General features: G+C 40.6%; 1 protein-coding gene across 1 annotated transcript; it reads left to right on the top strand.

Moving 5' to 3' along the window:
- Window positions 1–1,981: 1,981 nt before the first annotated feature.
- LOC105382198 (polyserase-2) lies at window positions 1,982–7,570 on the top strand. The gene is made up of 8 exons (XM_048624435.1): window positions 1,982–2,131; window positions 2,347–2,524; window positions 3,843–4,092; window positions 4,349–4,664; window positions 5,663–5,710; window positions 5,878–6,055; window positions 6,705–6,954; window positions 7,206–7,570. Exons 1-8 carry the CDS (start codon window positions 2,086–2,088, stop codon window positions 7,524–7,526), a joined length of 1,587 nt encoding a protein of 528 aa, XP_048480392.1. The 5' UTR covers window positions 1,982–2,085; the 3' UTR covers window positions 7,527–7,570.
- Window positions 7,571–18,828: the final 11,258 nt, after the last annotated feature.

Raw genomic sequence — 18,828 nt, 5'->3', positions numbered from 1 at the left:
TTAAGGTGTTTTAATCAACTTTACGTAAAACGTTGTAACTCAGCGTTTAAGGTTATAATATACACATTAGCTTACAGTCGAGGTCTTTTATTTGTTTGATACTAAAAGTATATCAGTTAGTCAAACTCTCAATCATTCATATGCTCTATACTACCGTCACACGTCCATAGTAGATCACATCAGGGTCACCACCTATGGAGTTGCGAAGGTGGTAAGGCATCCCACTGCATAAGGAAGATCCTCCCACCAATCTGGGTTTTTTGTCTCGGCTGGCAGCTTCCCATTGGATAGCTTTGGGTATATGTAACTGTGGCAACATGCATATTATTATAACGGACACATGAAAAATAAAATGTATGAATTTGATAGCTTTCATATGGCTCATGCTATATTTTATGAAGTATAGGTAGCGAAGAGAGTAAATAATGTGTTAAGTATACCTAAGGAAACCTCGGGGCTACCTACGACCCTAAAAACAAAACGAAAATTGGTTCAGCCGTTTGGTAGCTATAGCCGGGTCCAGACATGTATCATTTGCCCGATCCGATCACCTTGTCCGTATCGTCGACGCGTAACATGATTGCGTAATGGGACGGTTAATGATACGCGTATGATTATACGCGATCTCGATACACCGGCGCCGTTATGACACGACCCATCCCATGTCGTGTCAGATTTTGTCCGAACATCAAAGAAATTATAACTATTGTGAAGATACGGATATAGAGCAAATCAGAGGCGTTCAGAACTTGATACGGCACTTGATACAAAAGGCAGATACGGTACAGTGATCGGATACGGTGATAGGATCGGGCAAAGGATACATGTCTTGACCCGGCTTTAAGCATCTATAGACAAAATGACATCAAAAACAATACTTGTCAAAAAAACCAAGTCTCGTAACTCAGTTGTTCTACGGTAAAAAGTTGTGAGATCCATGTAATACCAAGTCTTATCCACGCACGCTTCTCAATCGATAAGACTTGGTATTACATGGATCTCACAACTTTTTAGAGTTGGTGGGGGCACTACCGTGCCCAATATTTTAAATATTTTAGTTTTTCCTTGATTCATACACCAAACACTACTTATATTCCAAATTTGAAGCTTCTAGGTCTGCTAGAAGTGCCTTAGAATTTTTATGATCGGTGAGTGAGTGAGTGAGTCAGTGACAAAATTAAGAAACTTTGACCCGTTATAATTCTTAAACTACTGGTTCAAATTGAATGAAATTTGAAATACTTATACAATGCCTGCATGGTTAGTGAAAATTCAGTCATCTAGTTGTATCCACAACGAAGTTACAGGGGGTCGAAAATGGCCTGAATTGCTTCGAGAAAAGGTTGGTACGGCCGCGCCGCTTTTTTGCTCGACTTGGTGGGGGCACTGCCGTGCCCCCAGATACGTGGGTTATAAAACTTATAAATAAGCTAACGTGAAGATTAAAGGTAGTTTTCCTCCAGGGCTCAATTTATTTTTCCACCCTGTAAACACGTGTAAGTATATCTAAAATTCTACATCAGAATCTATGTTTTGGGTTTTACCCTCTAATCTTGGTTGATAAGATAGATTTGTTTTTTATTTCGGGTGTTTATGGAGGTTCAAAGTTCAAACCTGCTTATTGCACATAAGATAAATTTCCGTATTGGTAGATGAACTTAATTCTGATAGCATTCTCTTCCAGTTAACCTTTGGTGTTGAGGAGAAAAGTGAAATTTATCTAAATACCTTTAAAGACTGAAATCCTATTTATCGGTACCATTATTTATTTCAATAAACATTCTTAGTAGGTACTTTTCCATGAAACATCTTTTTCAAAAACACAAATGATTAGTGTAGGTATACATTACTCGCCTACACGTAAGTTCTTACATAATAAATATGCATATTATCATAACAAAATTACTATCAAAATCATCACTTAGTTTAGATAAGCCATACATAATTATTAATAGCCTAATCAAAATTTGATTTGATTATGATTAGTTGATAAGACAGTTTTGGTTTTTTCGGAAGTTGATAAAGATTTGTAATGGTAAGTATAAAGAGGACTTCAGGTGTGTAGTAAAACATTGTTTATTAGCAATGCGTAGCTTCATCATTTTACTAGCGGTGATCAGTGTCGCTCTTGGTAAGTAGTACAATTATCATCATCTACTAATTATTATCGTCTTATTACCTTTAATTTTTCATTCAAAGAGGTCACATAAAAAAGCATACTTAAGTGAGAATTGAGCACCTTCTCTTTCTTTGAGTGAAGTAAATTTTAAGTTTACAATAAGGTTATTTCAAAATCACTTACAATCAAAATTTTTTTTAAATAACTTTTGTTATACTAACTTTTAGCGGCGTCGGTGCCTGCAGCAGCGCAGCAGCGTATAGTCGGCGGCCGACCCACCACAGTCAACAAGTACCCGTTTGTTGCGAATATTCAATACGATGCATTCGGCATAGCATTCAGCGCCACATGTGGGGGAAGCTTGATCAGTGCCACCGCTGTACTGACCGCTGCTCATTGTGTTGCGTACGTATTATGGTCACAGCACATAATTATAAGCGTAATGTAAACGGATGGCCTTTATTTTCTTCTGACACGAGCTCGCGAACGCCTGGTTGATAGAAGAAAAGGAAGGCTGATCCGTTTACGTTACGTTTATATATTACTAGCTGTTCCCGCGAGCTTCGCTTCGCCTTAAAAAGTTTTCCCGTGGGAATTCCGGGATAAAAAGTAGCTTATGTTCTTTCTCAGGGTCTATACCATATGTATACCAAATTTCATTCAAATCCGTTCAGTAGTTTTGACGTGAAAGAGTAACAGACAGACAGACAGACAGACAGACAGACACAGTTACTTTCGCATTTATAATATTAATATAGTAAGGAAGTAAGGATGTGCTGTGACTTTAATAAAACCTATTTTAATAAAATATTTTACCGAATATACACTTTAATTGCCCTAGACGAACCCCTCGTAATATAAAACCTTTTTTTATAACGGGTCACAGAACAAACTCCACAGTTAATACACCAGTACACAGAATGTGTCAACTATATAATAGTTTAATCAGCAGTCATAATCATATTGATATATTTGGGTCATCACTACCTGGGTTCCGTTATGCAATAAAATTGCTTTACAATAATGAATGAACACTTGTTAAGTACATAATTAAACTACTTATAATATATACCTACCTAATTACGTTGTTTGTATGCCAATATGTACTGGCTTAGAATTAGAACTAACCTAATTAATGATTTAGTTTAACTAGTTACCTCATAGATTTAAAATTAAGTTTAAAATATAATTACTAACCTAAACAAATGTTTGTGTAGCAAACTACTCTAGCATGTTTTTGTTACATAGTTTTGGACTGTTATTTACATTAAGATCCACAAGCATGAATTTATAAGAATGTGTTAATAACAATCTGTTTTTGTAACTTACAAATAAATAAATAAATAAAACCGAAAGTTCAGGTAACCACGACTAAAATCCCCTACGTCAACATCCTGTCATCTGCATAGCACTGCCGAATTCCTTACTGAGTCAGCGTGTCAGTGGATTTTTACAGCGCAGTACAGACTAGGACAGTCTGATTTTTCTGATGGCGTTCGCCAAGGCGGTAGCTCGTTTTCACCCACTGCTATATGTGTGCCTCTGCCAAGCCTTCCTCATCCAGCTACTTCCAGACACCTATCTAAGATTGTCAGTCCAGTGGGCTGGATGAGGTCCCACCCTGAGCTTGTTCTCCACTAGAGAGCTCGTTTACACCCATGTTTATCAAGCCATACTTAAACGGGACATAAATAATATGACTGTGTTTTTTATTTTTTTACAGATTTCCAGCCAGCTATTATTCCGTAAGACTTGGAAGCTCTGACCCATTCAGTGGCGGAACCGTCTACAATGTAACCTCATACGTGGTCCACCCTGACTGGACAGGACTCGACGAGGGTGACGTGGCGATACTGAAACTGGCCAGGCCTGTAATATTCAGTGACGTCATAAGAGCTGCTCGCATCCCAGCCAGTGTGTATCCGATAGCAGATGGGACTGAATTGACTGCGATTGGTTGGGGCGATTTGTATGTGAGTATATTACGGTTGCCAGAGTTTTTTACGGTGCGGTGGTTGAGAGCCAGACATATATTTAGATATCTTCCCATACAAAAATGAGCAATTTTAAGAGTTTACGTACCAAAATCACAAAAGTGGACATAAATACCTCTCCCGTGTAGTTAAATATCCCAACCGTTTTACACTTCATTCACTGACCAGAAACATTCATTTTAAAGTTTTGAACAACCAACTCTACTTTTTATTCTAAGTCTGTCTTCTTTTACAGGCTGGAGGTCCTGCCCCGGAGATCCTGCAAGAAGTCCAGCTCAACAAAGTGAACACGTCAGTTTGCGCCGAACGCTACACAGCCCTCAACGCTACATTAACTAGCCCGTTACCTACAGTTACTGATAGAATGATATGCGCTGGCACCGACGCCGGCGGCAAGGGTACTTGCAACAGAGACTCGGGAGGTCCCATCATTCTGAATGACGACATCGTAGTTGGAGTCGTCTCTTGGGGTTACTGCCCTGATACATCGTACCCCGGTGTCCACTCACTCGTCAGTGCCTATAGTGAATGGATTGTTGAAAATGCTTCTTAGATACGATTCTTCTGCGCTAAATAAATAAATACGGGATAATGTGTAATTTGTGTTTTTATTTACAAACGATATGACGCTCAAGTCTATATGAGTAGGTTCCTCAGAATGATAACCTGGTGCTATATTATTATACGTACTTACATAAATCCTCGGGATTGGGACGACAGAGGTCATCTACGCCCATAAACCCACAGTCACTTTGATAAATCATTGCACACTAGTACCTCTTAACGGTTTGTGAGGAAGAGTCGGGGTACTTACTAGCTAGAGTTACCTTCCGTGGGAGTCAACTCCAACAGCAGCTCTAGAAATAATTCGGAACTTCCACCGCTCGATATTGTCCTCAAGCAGGAAATGAACGCCAAAGACTACAATAAAATTATACTTATACCTGATTGGCAAAGCAGCGGTGATAATGATAAGGCTACCTAATAAGTAATCTTGGACTTTGGTCGATGAAAACTTCTGCTCAGGGCCGCAGCCTTGTAGTTAGGTACTTGACGCCCAGGTCCACTTGTGTCTGTCACAATGCCATTAAGATCCTATAAGTACTATTAAAAGAGACCCGTTTTCACATTGTACAAATTTGCCACCCGAGAGAGCCACACACAGGAAGTTCGTACCCTTCTCTGAACTTACTATTTTCAAAAGGGATTTTGAAGGTAGGCAGGTACTTATGAACTTATTTTCAAAACTACGATTCAACATTCTGCATGCAATGTGACAAAAATATTGGATAGTCTTAGTCATGGTATGAAATAAAGAGTCGACAAAAAATATCGTCGACCTTATGAATCATCGACCGATCCTCATCATAAACAAAATCATGATCCTATACCTACCTATTATAGCGTATAACGTAAGTATGTAAAAACCGCCTAATCACTTGGTTGATAAGATTTTAGGGGATTAATTTTTTAATTTTTAGGGAGTTGATAAAGATTCTTAATGGTATAAAGAGCCCTATCTAGTATCTAATAAATCATTGTTAATTAGCAATGCATAGCACTATAACTTTCTTTACGGTGATCAGTGTCGCTCTTGGTAAGTAGTTATCGCAAATCCACTAAATTGCTTATATTTTAAATGTTCAAAGTAATCGAAGAAGAAAATGGCATCCTTTTACTGAATAATTAAATTAGAGGTTAAGAAAAAGGCTTTTTCAGAATCACTTAAAATATTTACCTAGTTAAGTACCTATTAACTTTCAGCGGCGTCGGTGCCTGCGCCAGCGCAGCAGCGTATAGTCGGCGGCCGACCCACCACAGTCAACAAGTACCCGTTTGCTGCGAACATCCAAATCAATGAGTTCGGCATAGTATGGGACTCCGCATGTGGAGGTTCCTTGATCAGTGCCACCGCTGTGCTGTCCGCTGCTCATTGCTTCGGGTATGTATACCTTTTATACTAGTGAAAGTTTAGGTTAAGTACGACTGAAATCCCCTACGTCTCCAACATCTGCCAGCTTACTGCATTCCTAACAAATTGTTGTCTTATTAGTCTTGTTTTCGAGCTGGGTATAATAATGACTACGACTGTCTTGCGAAAGCCACTATGGAGAGAGAAATAAATGCGTTTAACAATGTGGACCCTAACTTACTACCTACGAGTATTAGCTGTTTTATAAAAATCCAAGTTATCTCTTCCTACTGTCAGCTGGTTATCTTCTTATTTTCGGGGTCATGAGTAGGTGATTCGGCGCAGCTCAGTATTAACTGACTGTTTTGTCTGCTGGCGTACCTCAAGGCGCTATCCTCTCACCTTTACTTTTGTATTCTTTTATTAATTTTGTATCCCGAAAGAGTGTAACTTACTTAGGGCGTCTTGCACAACAAAGTTAATCAAAATTAAATAGTTTGTCTCTTGCTCTGACAGTATAATGTCAGAACAAGAGGTCATAGATTTAATTTTGTTTAACTTTGTTGTGCAAGACGACCTTAGTCTTTTTGAAATACTTTTGTTCTATGACAAATTTTCAACTCCCCATAGTAAAAAGTCACACGACCGAAAAAGTAAAGTACCCGTTTATTTTTTACAGTTTTCCAGCCAGGTCATACGGCGTTCGACTTGGAAGCTCTTCCGCTATCAGCGGAGGAACCGTCTACAATGTGGCTTCATACGTGCGCCACCCAGAATATACCAATCTTGTCGAGAATGACGTGGCGATACTGAAACTGGCCAGGCCTGCAATATTTAGTGACGTAGTAAAAGCTGCTAGCATCCCAGCACGTGTATACCCGATAGCAGACGGGACTGAATTGACTGCGATTGGTTGGGGAATTTTGAATGTAAGTATATTTTCCAAGTTTTATTAAGATGTTTTGGGTTGTAAGTGCTAATAATAGTTAATGTATAAAAAGATTCATTTTTTTATTTCCATACTTACGAAAAAACATTCATACATTTACATACATTCCCTGACCAGAAACTTTCGTGTTAAATGGTGTTAAATAACTACCTTCTCCACAGTATATAACTCTGTGGAGTAGCCTCAACACCTGTGAACCAGTGAAATATTTTTTTCTGTCTGCTTTTACAGTCTGGAAGTACTAAGCCGGAGATCCTGCAAGAAGTCCAGTTTAACAAAGTCAACACGGCGGTTTGTGCCGAACGCTACAGAGCTCTACACGCTAACACAACTCTTGAGAATCGTAAAGTCACCGATAGAATGTTATGCGCTGGCGGCGACGGCGGCAAGGCTACTTGCAGTGGAGACTCGGGGGGTCCCATCTTAATAAATGGCGATATTGTAGTTGGAATCGTCTCCTGGGGACACCCTAATTGCTTCGAGCCGATGTACCCTAGCGTCAACTCACTCGTCAGTGCCTTTAGTGACTGGATCGTTGAAAATGCTTCTTAGATACGATTCTTCTGCGTTATATAAATAAATACGTGATAATTAAATATGTGTATCATTTCACGATAAGGTGCTTTAATTTTACAAACCATATGACGCGCAATCCTCCATAGGCGTATCTCAAAATAGTACCCTGCTGGGTTTTCATGTACATAAATCCTTGGGAATGGGACGACAGGTGTGAACATTAAACCTAACTACGGCTATAAATCTGATACAATAATTATCATTATAATTATCATAAAATGGTACATATTACACTTTTATCTCTTACTAAACAACTTTTCTGGGTAATCCCTGAAACTCCAACAGCCACTGCTCGACATTCTGCTCGATACTGTCATCAAGCAAGAAGACAAAGTCAAGGATTACCTACATACTACAATATAATTATACAACTAGCGAAGCAGCAGTGATAAGTAATCTTGGACTTCGGTCTACGAAAACTTCTGCTCAGGGCTACAGGCCTTTACTTGACACTGCCAAAATGTCGACGCCCAGGTCCGCTAGTGATTATAATAGAGGCTAGAGACCCGTGTAGGTGAAGCAAATTATAGAAAGCTCTACTCGAGAGGGCCACGCACTGGAAGTTCACCCCCACTCAGAATTCGGTATGTTAGTAAAATATAAAAACACGTGGTGCGGTGACAAAGTAATCTAAAGAAATATGGCACCAACTTCAAAAAAGAAAGTTCCTGCTTAGGTATATTTGTACTGTCAAATACGAGTAGAATTTGTGTAAACCTTAAATTATTTCTTACATTTTAGTGATTATTGAAGTCGGTTTTTTAATTTTTTGAATTATTATTTTATTTTATAGTTTTTAGTTTATTTGCAATAATTTTCAATCAAAAGTAAGGTGCAAATGATACCAAAAAGTCCTACTAATCAATACGAATCATTCAAGCCTAAACACGAAGTAGTTGCTATATACCGTTGAGGAGTTCCCCTGACTGCCTTCCGTTTCCATCATCAGATCAGCTCAAGGTCACCATCATATAATTTTGTTATAAGGACTATATTTACGTTCTTAATTTCATTAGAATCGGTTAATATGTGCCCAAAATGGAAATTCATACCTGGAAAAAGTTCGTGCATCTGATAAACTTTTGCTACTCGGCGACTTTAATGCAAGGGTGGGAAACAAATCTGACAACTGGCCAGAATGCATAGGACATCATGGAATTGGCAACATTAACGATAACGGTCAACGCCTTCTGGAGCTTTGTGCATCTCTCTCTCTTTGCATAACGAACACCTACTTTCAGAACAAAAGTATTCACAAAGTGTCATGGAAACACCCACGCTCAGGTCATTGGCACCAGATCGATTTTATTATAACTAAGAGGACTGACCTACGCGATATCCTAAATTCCCGTACCTATCACAGCGCAGACTGCAACACAGACCATTCCTTAATCATGGCCAAAACCCGCCTTACACCAAAGAAAATTCATTCTGCTAGAAAAGCTCCTCGAAAAGTTGCACTGAACACCGCAGCTATGCAGGATAAGGCTCTATATAAAGATCTGGAAAAGCTGATTGAGGAAAAACTTAGCAAGGAATCTTTGGAACAAACCACTAGTGCCGAAGATATGTGGCAGCTAGTGAAGAAGGAAATAACACAAACAGCTGAAAAGGTATTCGGCAAAAAAGAAAGGACTGTTCGTGACTGGTTCGCTGACTACGAACACATTCTGCTTCCTGTTATTGAGAAAAAACGAATAGCTCACACTAATCTCCTTAACAACCACAGGGATCCTGCCAAGACACATGCATACAAGGCAGCCAAAGCAGAAGTACAACGCGTCAGTCGCAGTTGCGCTAATGAATATTGGGTAAAGCTGTGCCAGTCAATACAACAGTGTAAGGATGTAGGTGACTTCAGGGGTATGTACCAGGGAATAAAGTCTGCAATCGGCCCGACTAAAAGAAAACGTGCCGCAATCAAAGATCTTGATGGAAATCCGATTGCCGACAAAAGAGAAGAGCTTTCAAGATGGGCACAGCACTACACGAACCTGTACTCTCAAGAAGTTGCTATACGCCCCGATGCACTAGCTAATCTAACTCCTCGAACCGTGGCGACGGAACTTGACGTCCCCCCTAAAGGTGATGAATTCATTAAAGCGCTCCAAAGCCTAAAACTAGGTAAAAGCACGGGTTCTGACAATTTGCCCGCTGAACTGATAAGGCTCGGCTGTGTTTCTTCGCCCCTGTATGCACTCTTACTGCGTTGTTGGGATGAAGGAACTGTGCCTCAAGAAATGAGAGACGCTGACATAGTCACCTTGTATAAAGGTAAAGGAGATAGAGGCGATTGTAACAGCTACAGAGGAATATCCCTGTTAAGTATTGTAGGAAAGGCATTTGCGAAAGTTGTTTTACGAAGGCTGGAAACTTTGGCCTCCCAGATATACCCGGAATCACAATGTGGGTTTAGGGCAGGCCGTTCGACCAATGACATGATATTTACCCTTCGGCAACTTCAAGAAAAGAGTCGCGAACATTGTCTCCCTCTTTACATGGCCTTTGTCGACCTCAACAAGGCATTTGACACTGTGAGTAGAGAGGGGCTGTACGAAGTGCTGAGTAAGATTGGATGCCCTCCAAAACTTCTATCCATCATCAGGTCCTTCCACGATACCATGAATGGGTCAGTAATATTTGATGGTGAAAAATCTGAACCTTTCGCCGTTAACCGTGGAGTCAGACAAGGCTGCGTGCTAGCACCTACCCTCTTCGGGATCTTCTTCTCTGCACTGCTTCTGACTGCTTTTGAAAACTGCGACGTCGGAGTACATCTGCATACAAGAAAGGACGGAAGGCTATTCAACATCAGTCTCCTAAAGTCAAAACGAAAGCGTCAAGATTTGATTGCTAGAGAACTCCTTTATGCAGATGATGCTGCACTAGTTGCTAACTCGGAAAGCGAACTCCAGGAATTAGTGACGAGATTCGGCAATGCATGTCATATGTTCTCTATGAGTGTCAACACCAAGAAGACTGTAATCATGGTGCAGGGCGTTGACCAGCCTCCAAAAATTTCACTCGACGGTGCTGTCCTAGAAGTTGTGGATCATTTTTGCTACCTTGGCTCAACCACCACGTCCTCGCTATCAAACGACAGAGAAATAGATACTCGGATTGGCAAAGCGTCAACTACTTTTGGAAGGCTCTTTGCACGCGTTTGGAGAAACCGAAAGCTAACTACGAACACCAAAGTCCTCGTATACCAGACCTGCGTCCTGAGTATATTGTTGTACGCTTCGGAAACGTGGACTTCATATGCGAAACAAGAACGCAAACTTAACGCCTTTCATATGCGATGCCTGAGGACTATTCTTGGAGTCACATGGAAGGACAAAATGAGCAACGAGGCAGTTCTCACAGTGACACATTGCTGCAGCATAACTGCCATGCTAAAGCAGAGAAGGCTTCGTTGGCTTGGTCACGTTCATCGGATGGCCCCTGAGAGACTGCCACGCCAAGTCATGTTGAGTGAAATAGCTGATGTAAAGAGACCTGTTGGGCGCCCAATTCTCAGATTTAAGGATGCTTGCAAGCGGGACATGAACAGCTTCGGTATTCAGATAGACGGTTGGGAAGAACGCGCTGACATGAGACCTGAGTGGCGCCATGACGTTAAAGTTGGAATGTCAAAACACGACGAAGACTGGCTAGATAATCTTAAGCAGAAAAAACTTCGTCGTGATCTACCACCTCCCATACATTCATGTTTTGTTTGCGATCGATGCGGAAAGAAATGCCGTGCCGCTATAGGCTTGTACAGCCATCAACGGCGATGCGGCAACCCATAAACCTACGAGTGCTGCAACTACCATCTACAACAGATGCTGTGGCCAATGATGACCCACCCTTGGGGGTGAGATAAAATTCTGAAAAAAAATGGGACTACCTGGGAGCTCAACCCAATACAACAAAAAAAGAATATTCAAAATCGGTTCATAAACGGCGGAGTAATCGGTGAACATACATAAAAAAAAAAAAATATCCCGACGAATTGAGAACCTCCTCCTTTTTTGAAGTCGGTTAAAAATGATGCTGATCCCAAAAACATTTAGAGTTATTGTCCTTCTAGTAGGTAGATGTTTGATTGATAAAAAAATAAAATAGCGAAATAGATACATTTTACCTGAAAATAAAATGTTTATTAAACATACTTACCTTATGCAAAGCCTAAATATATGAGAGTAGCGTTTGTTTCCGTTTCCGTACCAATTTACGTTCATTTCGGCCCAGTATCATGAAATCCGTCGTCGGTCTCAAATAATACTGTCAACTTCCGTCTGGTTTTTTAGCATTTCCGGTTACCGCCACCACCGAAGGCAGTTGAGTTTTGAGGCTCAATATTTTAATCATTAGGCTCTGATTTTTCACCAGGCAGGTTATAAAAATGTTAGGCTTTGCATAAGGTAAGTATGTTTAATAAACATTTTATTTTCAGGTAAAATGTATCTATTAAACAGTACGTTACCGTTATGCAAAGCCTAAATATATGAGAGACGTGTTTATTATCGCCTGGTGGTGGCGAACAGCATTATGAGACATAATCAGGAAAACACATAGGTCAGGCAATCTGACTATATTGTAAGGGAAAATAGAAAATATAGTGTATTTTGTAATCAAAACTATTTATTGTGATATTAGTATCTTCTTACAAAACATTTATGTATCAGGCATACAAATAATTGTGTAATTAAAAATTATAATAAATTTTAACAAAATCAATTTGTTATTCATTAATTGGCGTAAATAATGAAGAGATAGAACTCCTATTGTTAGAAGGCGCACTAATTTCGCGCCTGTAGAATTTCTGGAATGTCTTCGCTGACTTCCAATTACCTCTAGCCAGGATGTCATCCATTTGATAATTCTCTATCCAATTTTTGGATGCCACAGCTGACCGAAAGCTGCCAGGTGTAGCATCAATGTTAGCTTCCTCAAGAAGCTTTTTTAACCAGCCTCCAATGATTGTACGTGATGCTGGTTTCGGAACGCCGACAGTAGTTATAAATAAATTATCAGATTTGGCAAGTTCTCTTCTTGGTTGTGATACCTGGATTAGGTGTTTTATCCAGTGGACGGGACACAATTGTTTATTGTTCTTATTATGCAGTAACCTCCAACCGGATTGACGATAGTCAGAGGTGTCCGTTTTAGATCCAAAAGCTGGCCAAAGTGTAATATGGTCATCAGATATAATGCAGTGTTTAGAGTTTATTTTGAGTAAGGTAAGATCATGTACTCTTCGACTTGAACAAAGCAGTAAAATAGCTGCAGTGTGACGAGCAACTTCGAAAAGCTTTGCTGAGTCAATTGCGCTTTTAGTCATGTGTTGTATCAAGACTTCGACATCCCATATGGGTGGTTTTAAGAGGAGAGTATAGCTTCGCGATTCTAGCGAAATAGGTATTTAGGAAAATATTTGTTATCGCTTGCGCTCTCATGCCCCAGGCACGGGTGCGATAGAGATGCACTGCAGCACGCGACTGACAATAGGTACTTTTCTTAATGAAATTCTGGTTCAGGAGAAAACGTTTTACACTAATTAAATATCAACCAATTTCTTAGATTTTGGTGTCAATCGCTTCAGCATAATATATTCTAGGTTTATAGGTTTCGCTTTTAAAAAAAATACATTGTTATTGTTCAACAAACGGCTTGATTCAACACATAAAAATTACGTTATTTGAGGTGCCTATAAGTTTGAATCTATAAAAAAAAACGAAAAAAGAAAAAGCTATAAACCTAGTTATTCCTTGTGTCAATAACATACTAAAAAATCATGGAGATTGGATAATATTTATGGGTAGTAAAACGTTTTCTCTTTTTGTATGGACGAGCAAGTGCTATACTCTCCTCTTAATGGCTTTGATTTAGCTAATGAAATAGCCTTTAGGATCTGTTTAACTAATAAGTGTGAGCTTAGTTTATCGCGGTCACTAGGGTTACAGAATGTTGCCACGGCAGATTTATGAACCATTATTGTGCTGAGCGCCAGGTTATCCTTTTGAAAAAGATCAGTTAAGTATCTGGCTAGGTCTGACCCGGTAGGTTCTTCAGCATTTACATGATTTTCTGAAGTCCATGATACCCACTTCTTCCATGCAGATTTATAGGTCTTAAGCGTTGACTCGCGCCAGCTTGCTGAAAGCAGAGTCTTTTGTTCAGGTGTCCAGTTGGTTAAGTGTTTGTTCCAGCCCCACATCTCCACACTTCCAGGATCATTTCTGTCACGTTGGGTGGTGGTAGACCGGTTGTTACGTCTACCAGAACTTGTGGTAGGTTCCTGATCGTGAAAGGTGCATCTGTTGCTCGGCTCTTCAGGTCTGGTCGCCAGAACGCTCGCTCCCACCGAGGCGCCACTATTAGATACAGTCCCCTTGCTTTGTTCAGGTGTGACAGAACTTTCGGTATTAGGTGCGGTGGAGGAAACACCCATGCCAGTGAATAATCCCAAGTTACTCCTAGTGCGTCGTAGCATGCAGCTCCCATGTCCTGTCTGTCGAGAGTGCAATAAGTGGGTACTACGTGAGCGCGATGAGATGCGAATAGATCGATTCGTGGCTCTCCCCATTTCTTGAAAATTATGCGAGTTATTTGAGGTAACAGATGCCATTCTGGCCGTAGTTTTAGTCGAGAAAGGTGATCTGCATGGCAATTGTATATACCTGGTATGTGATAAATGCTCATGTGTATTTTGTGTTGGTCCAAAATGAGAAAGATCTTCATTGCCAATTCTGTGAGTTTGAATGATTTTGTCCCTCCTTCGTTGCGAAGATAAGAGACAACAGTTTTGTTGTCGGACTGGACTAGGACACTTTTGCACGCCAGGAGCGTGGCCTCGTAGGACGTTGAATATCGCAATCATTTCCTTTTGATTGGAATGTAAATTTTGTTGTGAATTTGTCCACGTTCCAAGGATGCTCTGATCGTCTAGCTTGGCTCCCCATCCCACGTCGCTGGCATCTGTTGTCAAGTAGTGATTTGGTATTGGCTCGTGCAACTGGGAGTAGTTTGTGCAGTTCTTGTGCCACCAGTTCAATTCTCTCATCGCCTTCACCGTTAGTGATACAGATTTCGTCGGTTCGGACCTCAGAAGAGAGTTTAGTTGACGTGGCAGGAAACGATAGTGGAGTCTGCCTCTTGGGACTGTGAAGCTTGCAAAATTCATGACGCCAATAATCCGTTGCAGCTCTTTTAGTGTGACTTTGCTGGATTTGAGCATGGCTGATGTTTGAGAGAGTACTTTCGATGTTATTCGCTCTGGTAGATACTTCCTGTTTTTCCAGGGATCCCATACTACGCCGAGAAATTCGAGGCATCGCTGTGGTGTTGATATCGACTTCTCTGTGTTTATTGTCCAGCCCAGGTATTTTAGTGTTTCTATTACTATATTTATCTGATGTTTTAGCGTGGCTGGGTTTTGGTGAACCAAAAGGAAGTCGTCCAAATATATTAATATACGTATTCCTTGGTCTCTCAGTATTTGGGCCACCCAGTTGGTCAATGTGGCGAAAGTTTTTGGTGCAGAACTCAGCCCGAAGGGTAAGCAAGTCATTTGTAGCAACTGGCCTTTGTAAATGAGGCGAAGAAAGCGTCTGTGACTCACCGAAAAATTTAGATGAAAATATGCCTGGTGGATATCGATTTTGGCCATCCAGTCCTGAGATTGCAGGAAGTCTGGAACTCGTTGGATGTTCACCAATCTGAATTTTCCCACTTCGACAAATTTGTTTAGTGCCTTGAGGTTGAAGATTGGTCGCCACGTGCCGTCTGGTTTTGGACGGAGAAACATAGTGGAAATGAAGCTTGGAGAAAGTGATGCTTTTTCGAGTATTTTCTGCTTCAGCATTTTGTTTATGATATGATCCATCTCTTCTGTGTGTGTGGTTTCCTGAGAATTGATGTTTGGTAAGAACAGGATTGGCCTTTTCTTGAACGGTATTCGATAACCGGTGATCATTTTTAGTATATGGGGTGGGGCCCCCAGGTTGACCCAGTGGTCGTAGAACCGACTGAGTTTCCCTGCACTGAAGTTGCTGGTCAAGTCAATATTTGCGCCGGGTTTGTCCTCTCCTGTCCCGGTGGGACGAGGGAGAGCGCCGGTCTGCCGTGTTCCGGTATGAAACTTCTCGTGTTGGTGGTCTTCTCTTGGTGCCTCTACCACGGAAATTCGAATTCACATTATTTTTAGGGCCAGATCGGAGATCTTTGTAGCCAGACTTACCCGTATTTTTATTTTGTATTTGTACTGGGTTTTTTTGATCGTTCTGCGCTGCAGGGTAGCGATCTTTTTCATTGCACCAGAATACTTTTTTGACTCCACCAGATTTTTCTAGAACAGCGCTGAATTTATCTGCATCAAAGAGATGGCTGCAAGATGGCGGTATTTTCCTTAAAGCGCTTTTGTGGTAAGGGTCTTTTACAGCTGCCAGAATAGCTTCTCTTCTATGTTGCACTAATTCAGATCTGTGACCACATACCAACTGTAATGCATCAGCAGTTGTTTTGCAATAATTTCCATCTGAAAAGATACCTGAAATCTTCGCATGCAAGTCTTTGTACTCTAAGGGTTGGTTTTGGTGAGCATAATTCAAAAGTTCCTGCATATCCTTCTGTAGCGCGTCGCGCTGTTTCAGTAAGGCAAATGTTATGGATGCGAAAGCCTTTTCCATATTAGCTGTATTTTTTGAAACATCTAATCGTCGCACTTCATCATTTGCTTCAAGATTTACAAAACCAGGCGATTGACTGTACAGTTTTTGAATGTCAGCGTAGCGGACATTAACCCACTCAGGATTATCAAATCTTTGTAAATCTTTCAAAAGTTGCAGCATTTCGGGTGATGTTGGTGGAACAGATGGTTCTTTAGTTTTAGTGCTCATTGTAAAATTTAATTCTGCGGGTTCGTTACAATGTTCTGATAGAGATTCGTTTTCGAACAACTCGCCACTAACGTCTAAATCAATATGATCTCGAGATCCAGTGGTATTCGTGCATGCCATTTGATTTTTCAGAAAGCTAACCTCCTTAATCAATTTGTTCAATAACTTACGGCTGCGCTTCTTGCTTCGTTTGCGTTTCTTACTACGCTTGCGATTATCACTGGATGACGAGCTTGACTCCGAGGATGAGCTCGACGTCGAATCCGAGCTGGAAGACTCTCTCCTTCTCTTCCTCCTTGTATCCTTGTCTGGTTCCTGACATTCCACTATGCTCGCTGTACTTGTAGATGGGCCGGGATTATCCATAACTCCTGAAATTGATATCTAACGGCAGTTGATTACCGTTAGAAAATATTTAAAATATTTGCTTCGATATAAACAAATAATAACTTACGAACGGTAACACCGTTTATCCATTAAACATTATTAATACTTATACCTGTCGTTTTTTCTGTTTTCTATTCTAGAAAAGCTTTAAATGTTATTAAAATTTGTACTATGCGATTAACATAGGGTGATGATTTGAAAAGAAATAGGTAGTATTTTTGACTAATAAACGAAGTATACTTACAGTTTTTGTCGTGGAAAAATAATCACTTTTCGAAAAAACTTACTTTTACCCTCAGGTATAAAATTGAAAACGATAGGTATATTTACTTCTTGGTACTATTGAGACAGTGCTCGTGCATAGGCTGCAGCCACAACCGTCTCGGTTGAAATCCAAACGCCTAATGATTAAAATATTGAGCCTCAAAACTCAACTGCCTTCGGTGGTGGCGGTAACCGGAAATGCTAAAAAACCAGACGGAAGTTGACAGTATTATTTGAGACCGACGACGGATTTCATGATACTGAGCCGAAATGAACGTAAATTGGTACGGAAACGGAAACAAACGCTACTCTCATATATTTAGGCTTTGCATAACGGTAACGTACTGTTTAATATTCCGATTTTATTAACAAAAACATATAAAAAAAAAAAAAAAAAAAAACACGCACTCACGCCTTGTACTAATGTACTCCCTTGCGGGGTAGGCAGAGGTGCATTGCTGCACCCACTTTTCGCCAGAGTGTATGTTAGCCATTTTACGGGCACATCCAAGACCCGAGAACAAATCGTCGCAGTCGTAGAACAATGACGGATCTGCAAAACAGCAACTTTACAGGAGAGCCAGTTAAAGTTTTTAAACAACGTTTTGTTCGATAAAATGAAAACGGCTGAAGCAATTCATTTCAAATTTGGTCACATTATTATACGAATGAACTTTTGCAATATAGCCTGTATAATTAGTCTGTAATAAGTCTAGGTTTCCTGAAAAATCAGATAGGTCATTGTTCTATGTATCCTACTATATCGCATTATATGATACGTCGTTTTTTTACGGACTTTTATTGTGTATCTAATGGCGTATTATACTTTTCGTCGTTGTTTTAGGGAATATATGGAAAAATTCAAAGACGGATCTTTAATTAACCTATTTAGGAGGGTGCTGATTGCGCTATATTATTTTTTGTTTAGGTCCTAATTTTTTTACAAAATACAATTATTTAATAAAATGTTTTTTGAAGACCCCATTGTGTCCAAGCATCAGTCAATAATCATCCAATGCTAAACATAGGCCTCTCCCAAGGAGCTCCACAACACTCGGTCCTCGGGCTTCCTCATCCAGCCACTACTGGCTACCAGCCTACGGTTGTCCTTATTTGTGACTCGAGAATTCGTCGACCCCAACGGTTATCGGTTCTTCGGCAGATATAGCCAGCCCACTGCCACATCAGCTTGCACATTTTGACAGCTATGTCGGTAACCTTAGTCCTCTGTCGGATACCCTCATTTCTGATACGATCCAGCAGAGAAACCCCAAGCATAGCACGCTGAGCGACTTTAAATCGGTTGACCAGTACTACCGTCAGTGCCCACCTATCTGCCCCATACGTCATCACTAGCAAGATGCACTGGTTTAAGAAGACTTTTGTCTTCAGGCTCTAATGATAAAAGTCTTCTTCTCTGATCAGGGATGGCCGAGGAGAATATGTGACGGAGTTTCCCAACTCAATCGTGACATTTGTGACCCTTTGCTGGGCAAAGGTCTCTTCCTGGGTCTTCCAGCTATCCCTGTTCATGGCCTCTTCATTCCAGTTCCTACTAAACACGTCTAGGTCATCCCGTTATCTTCTTCTGGGTCTGCCCCTGTGCCGCGGCCGTTATCGGCTACCCATTTGGTAGCATTTTTACCCTACCTATCCGGCTGCATACGACATACTACTCACTTCAGTTTGGCGGTCTTAGCACCCACGACGAAGGACGCTATCTCGCCCAAATAAATTACTCA

This window comes from Plutella xylostella, chromosome 12 (genome assembly GCF_932276165.1).
Source record: "Plutella xylostella chromosome 12, ilPluXylo3.1, whole genome shotgun sequence".
Taxonomy (NCBI): domain Eukaryota; kingdom Metazoa; phylum Arthropoda; class Insecta; order Lepidoptera; family Plutellidae; genus Plutella; species Plutella xylostella.
This window is presented reverse-complemented; position numbering and strand designations above follow the sequence as displayed.

What these genes read in the sequence shown, in the direction of transcription:
- LOC105382198 (XM_048624435.1), top strand. Translation starts at nt 2,086, where the DNA reads ATGCGTAGCTTCATCATTTTACTAGCGGTGATCAGTGTCGCTCTTG. An exon ending in GGTGATCAGTGTCGCTCTTG is followed by an intron (nt 2,132 to 2,346) that starts GTAAGTAGTACA and finishes ACTAACTTTTAG; the next exon opens with CGGCGTCGGTGCCTGCAGCA. An exon ending in ACCGCTGCTCATTGTGTTGC is followed by an intron (nt 2,525 to 3,842) that starts GTACGTATTATG and finishes ATTTTTTTACAG; the next exon opens with ATTTCCAGCCAGCTATTATT.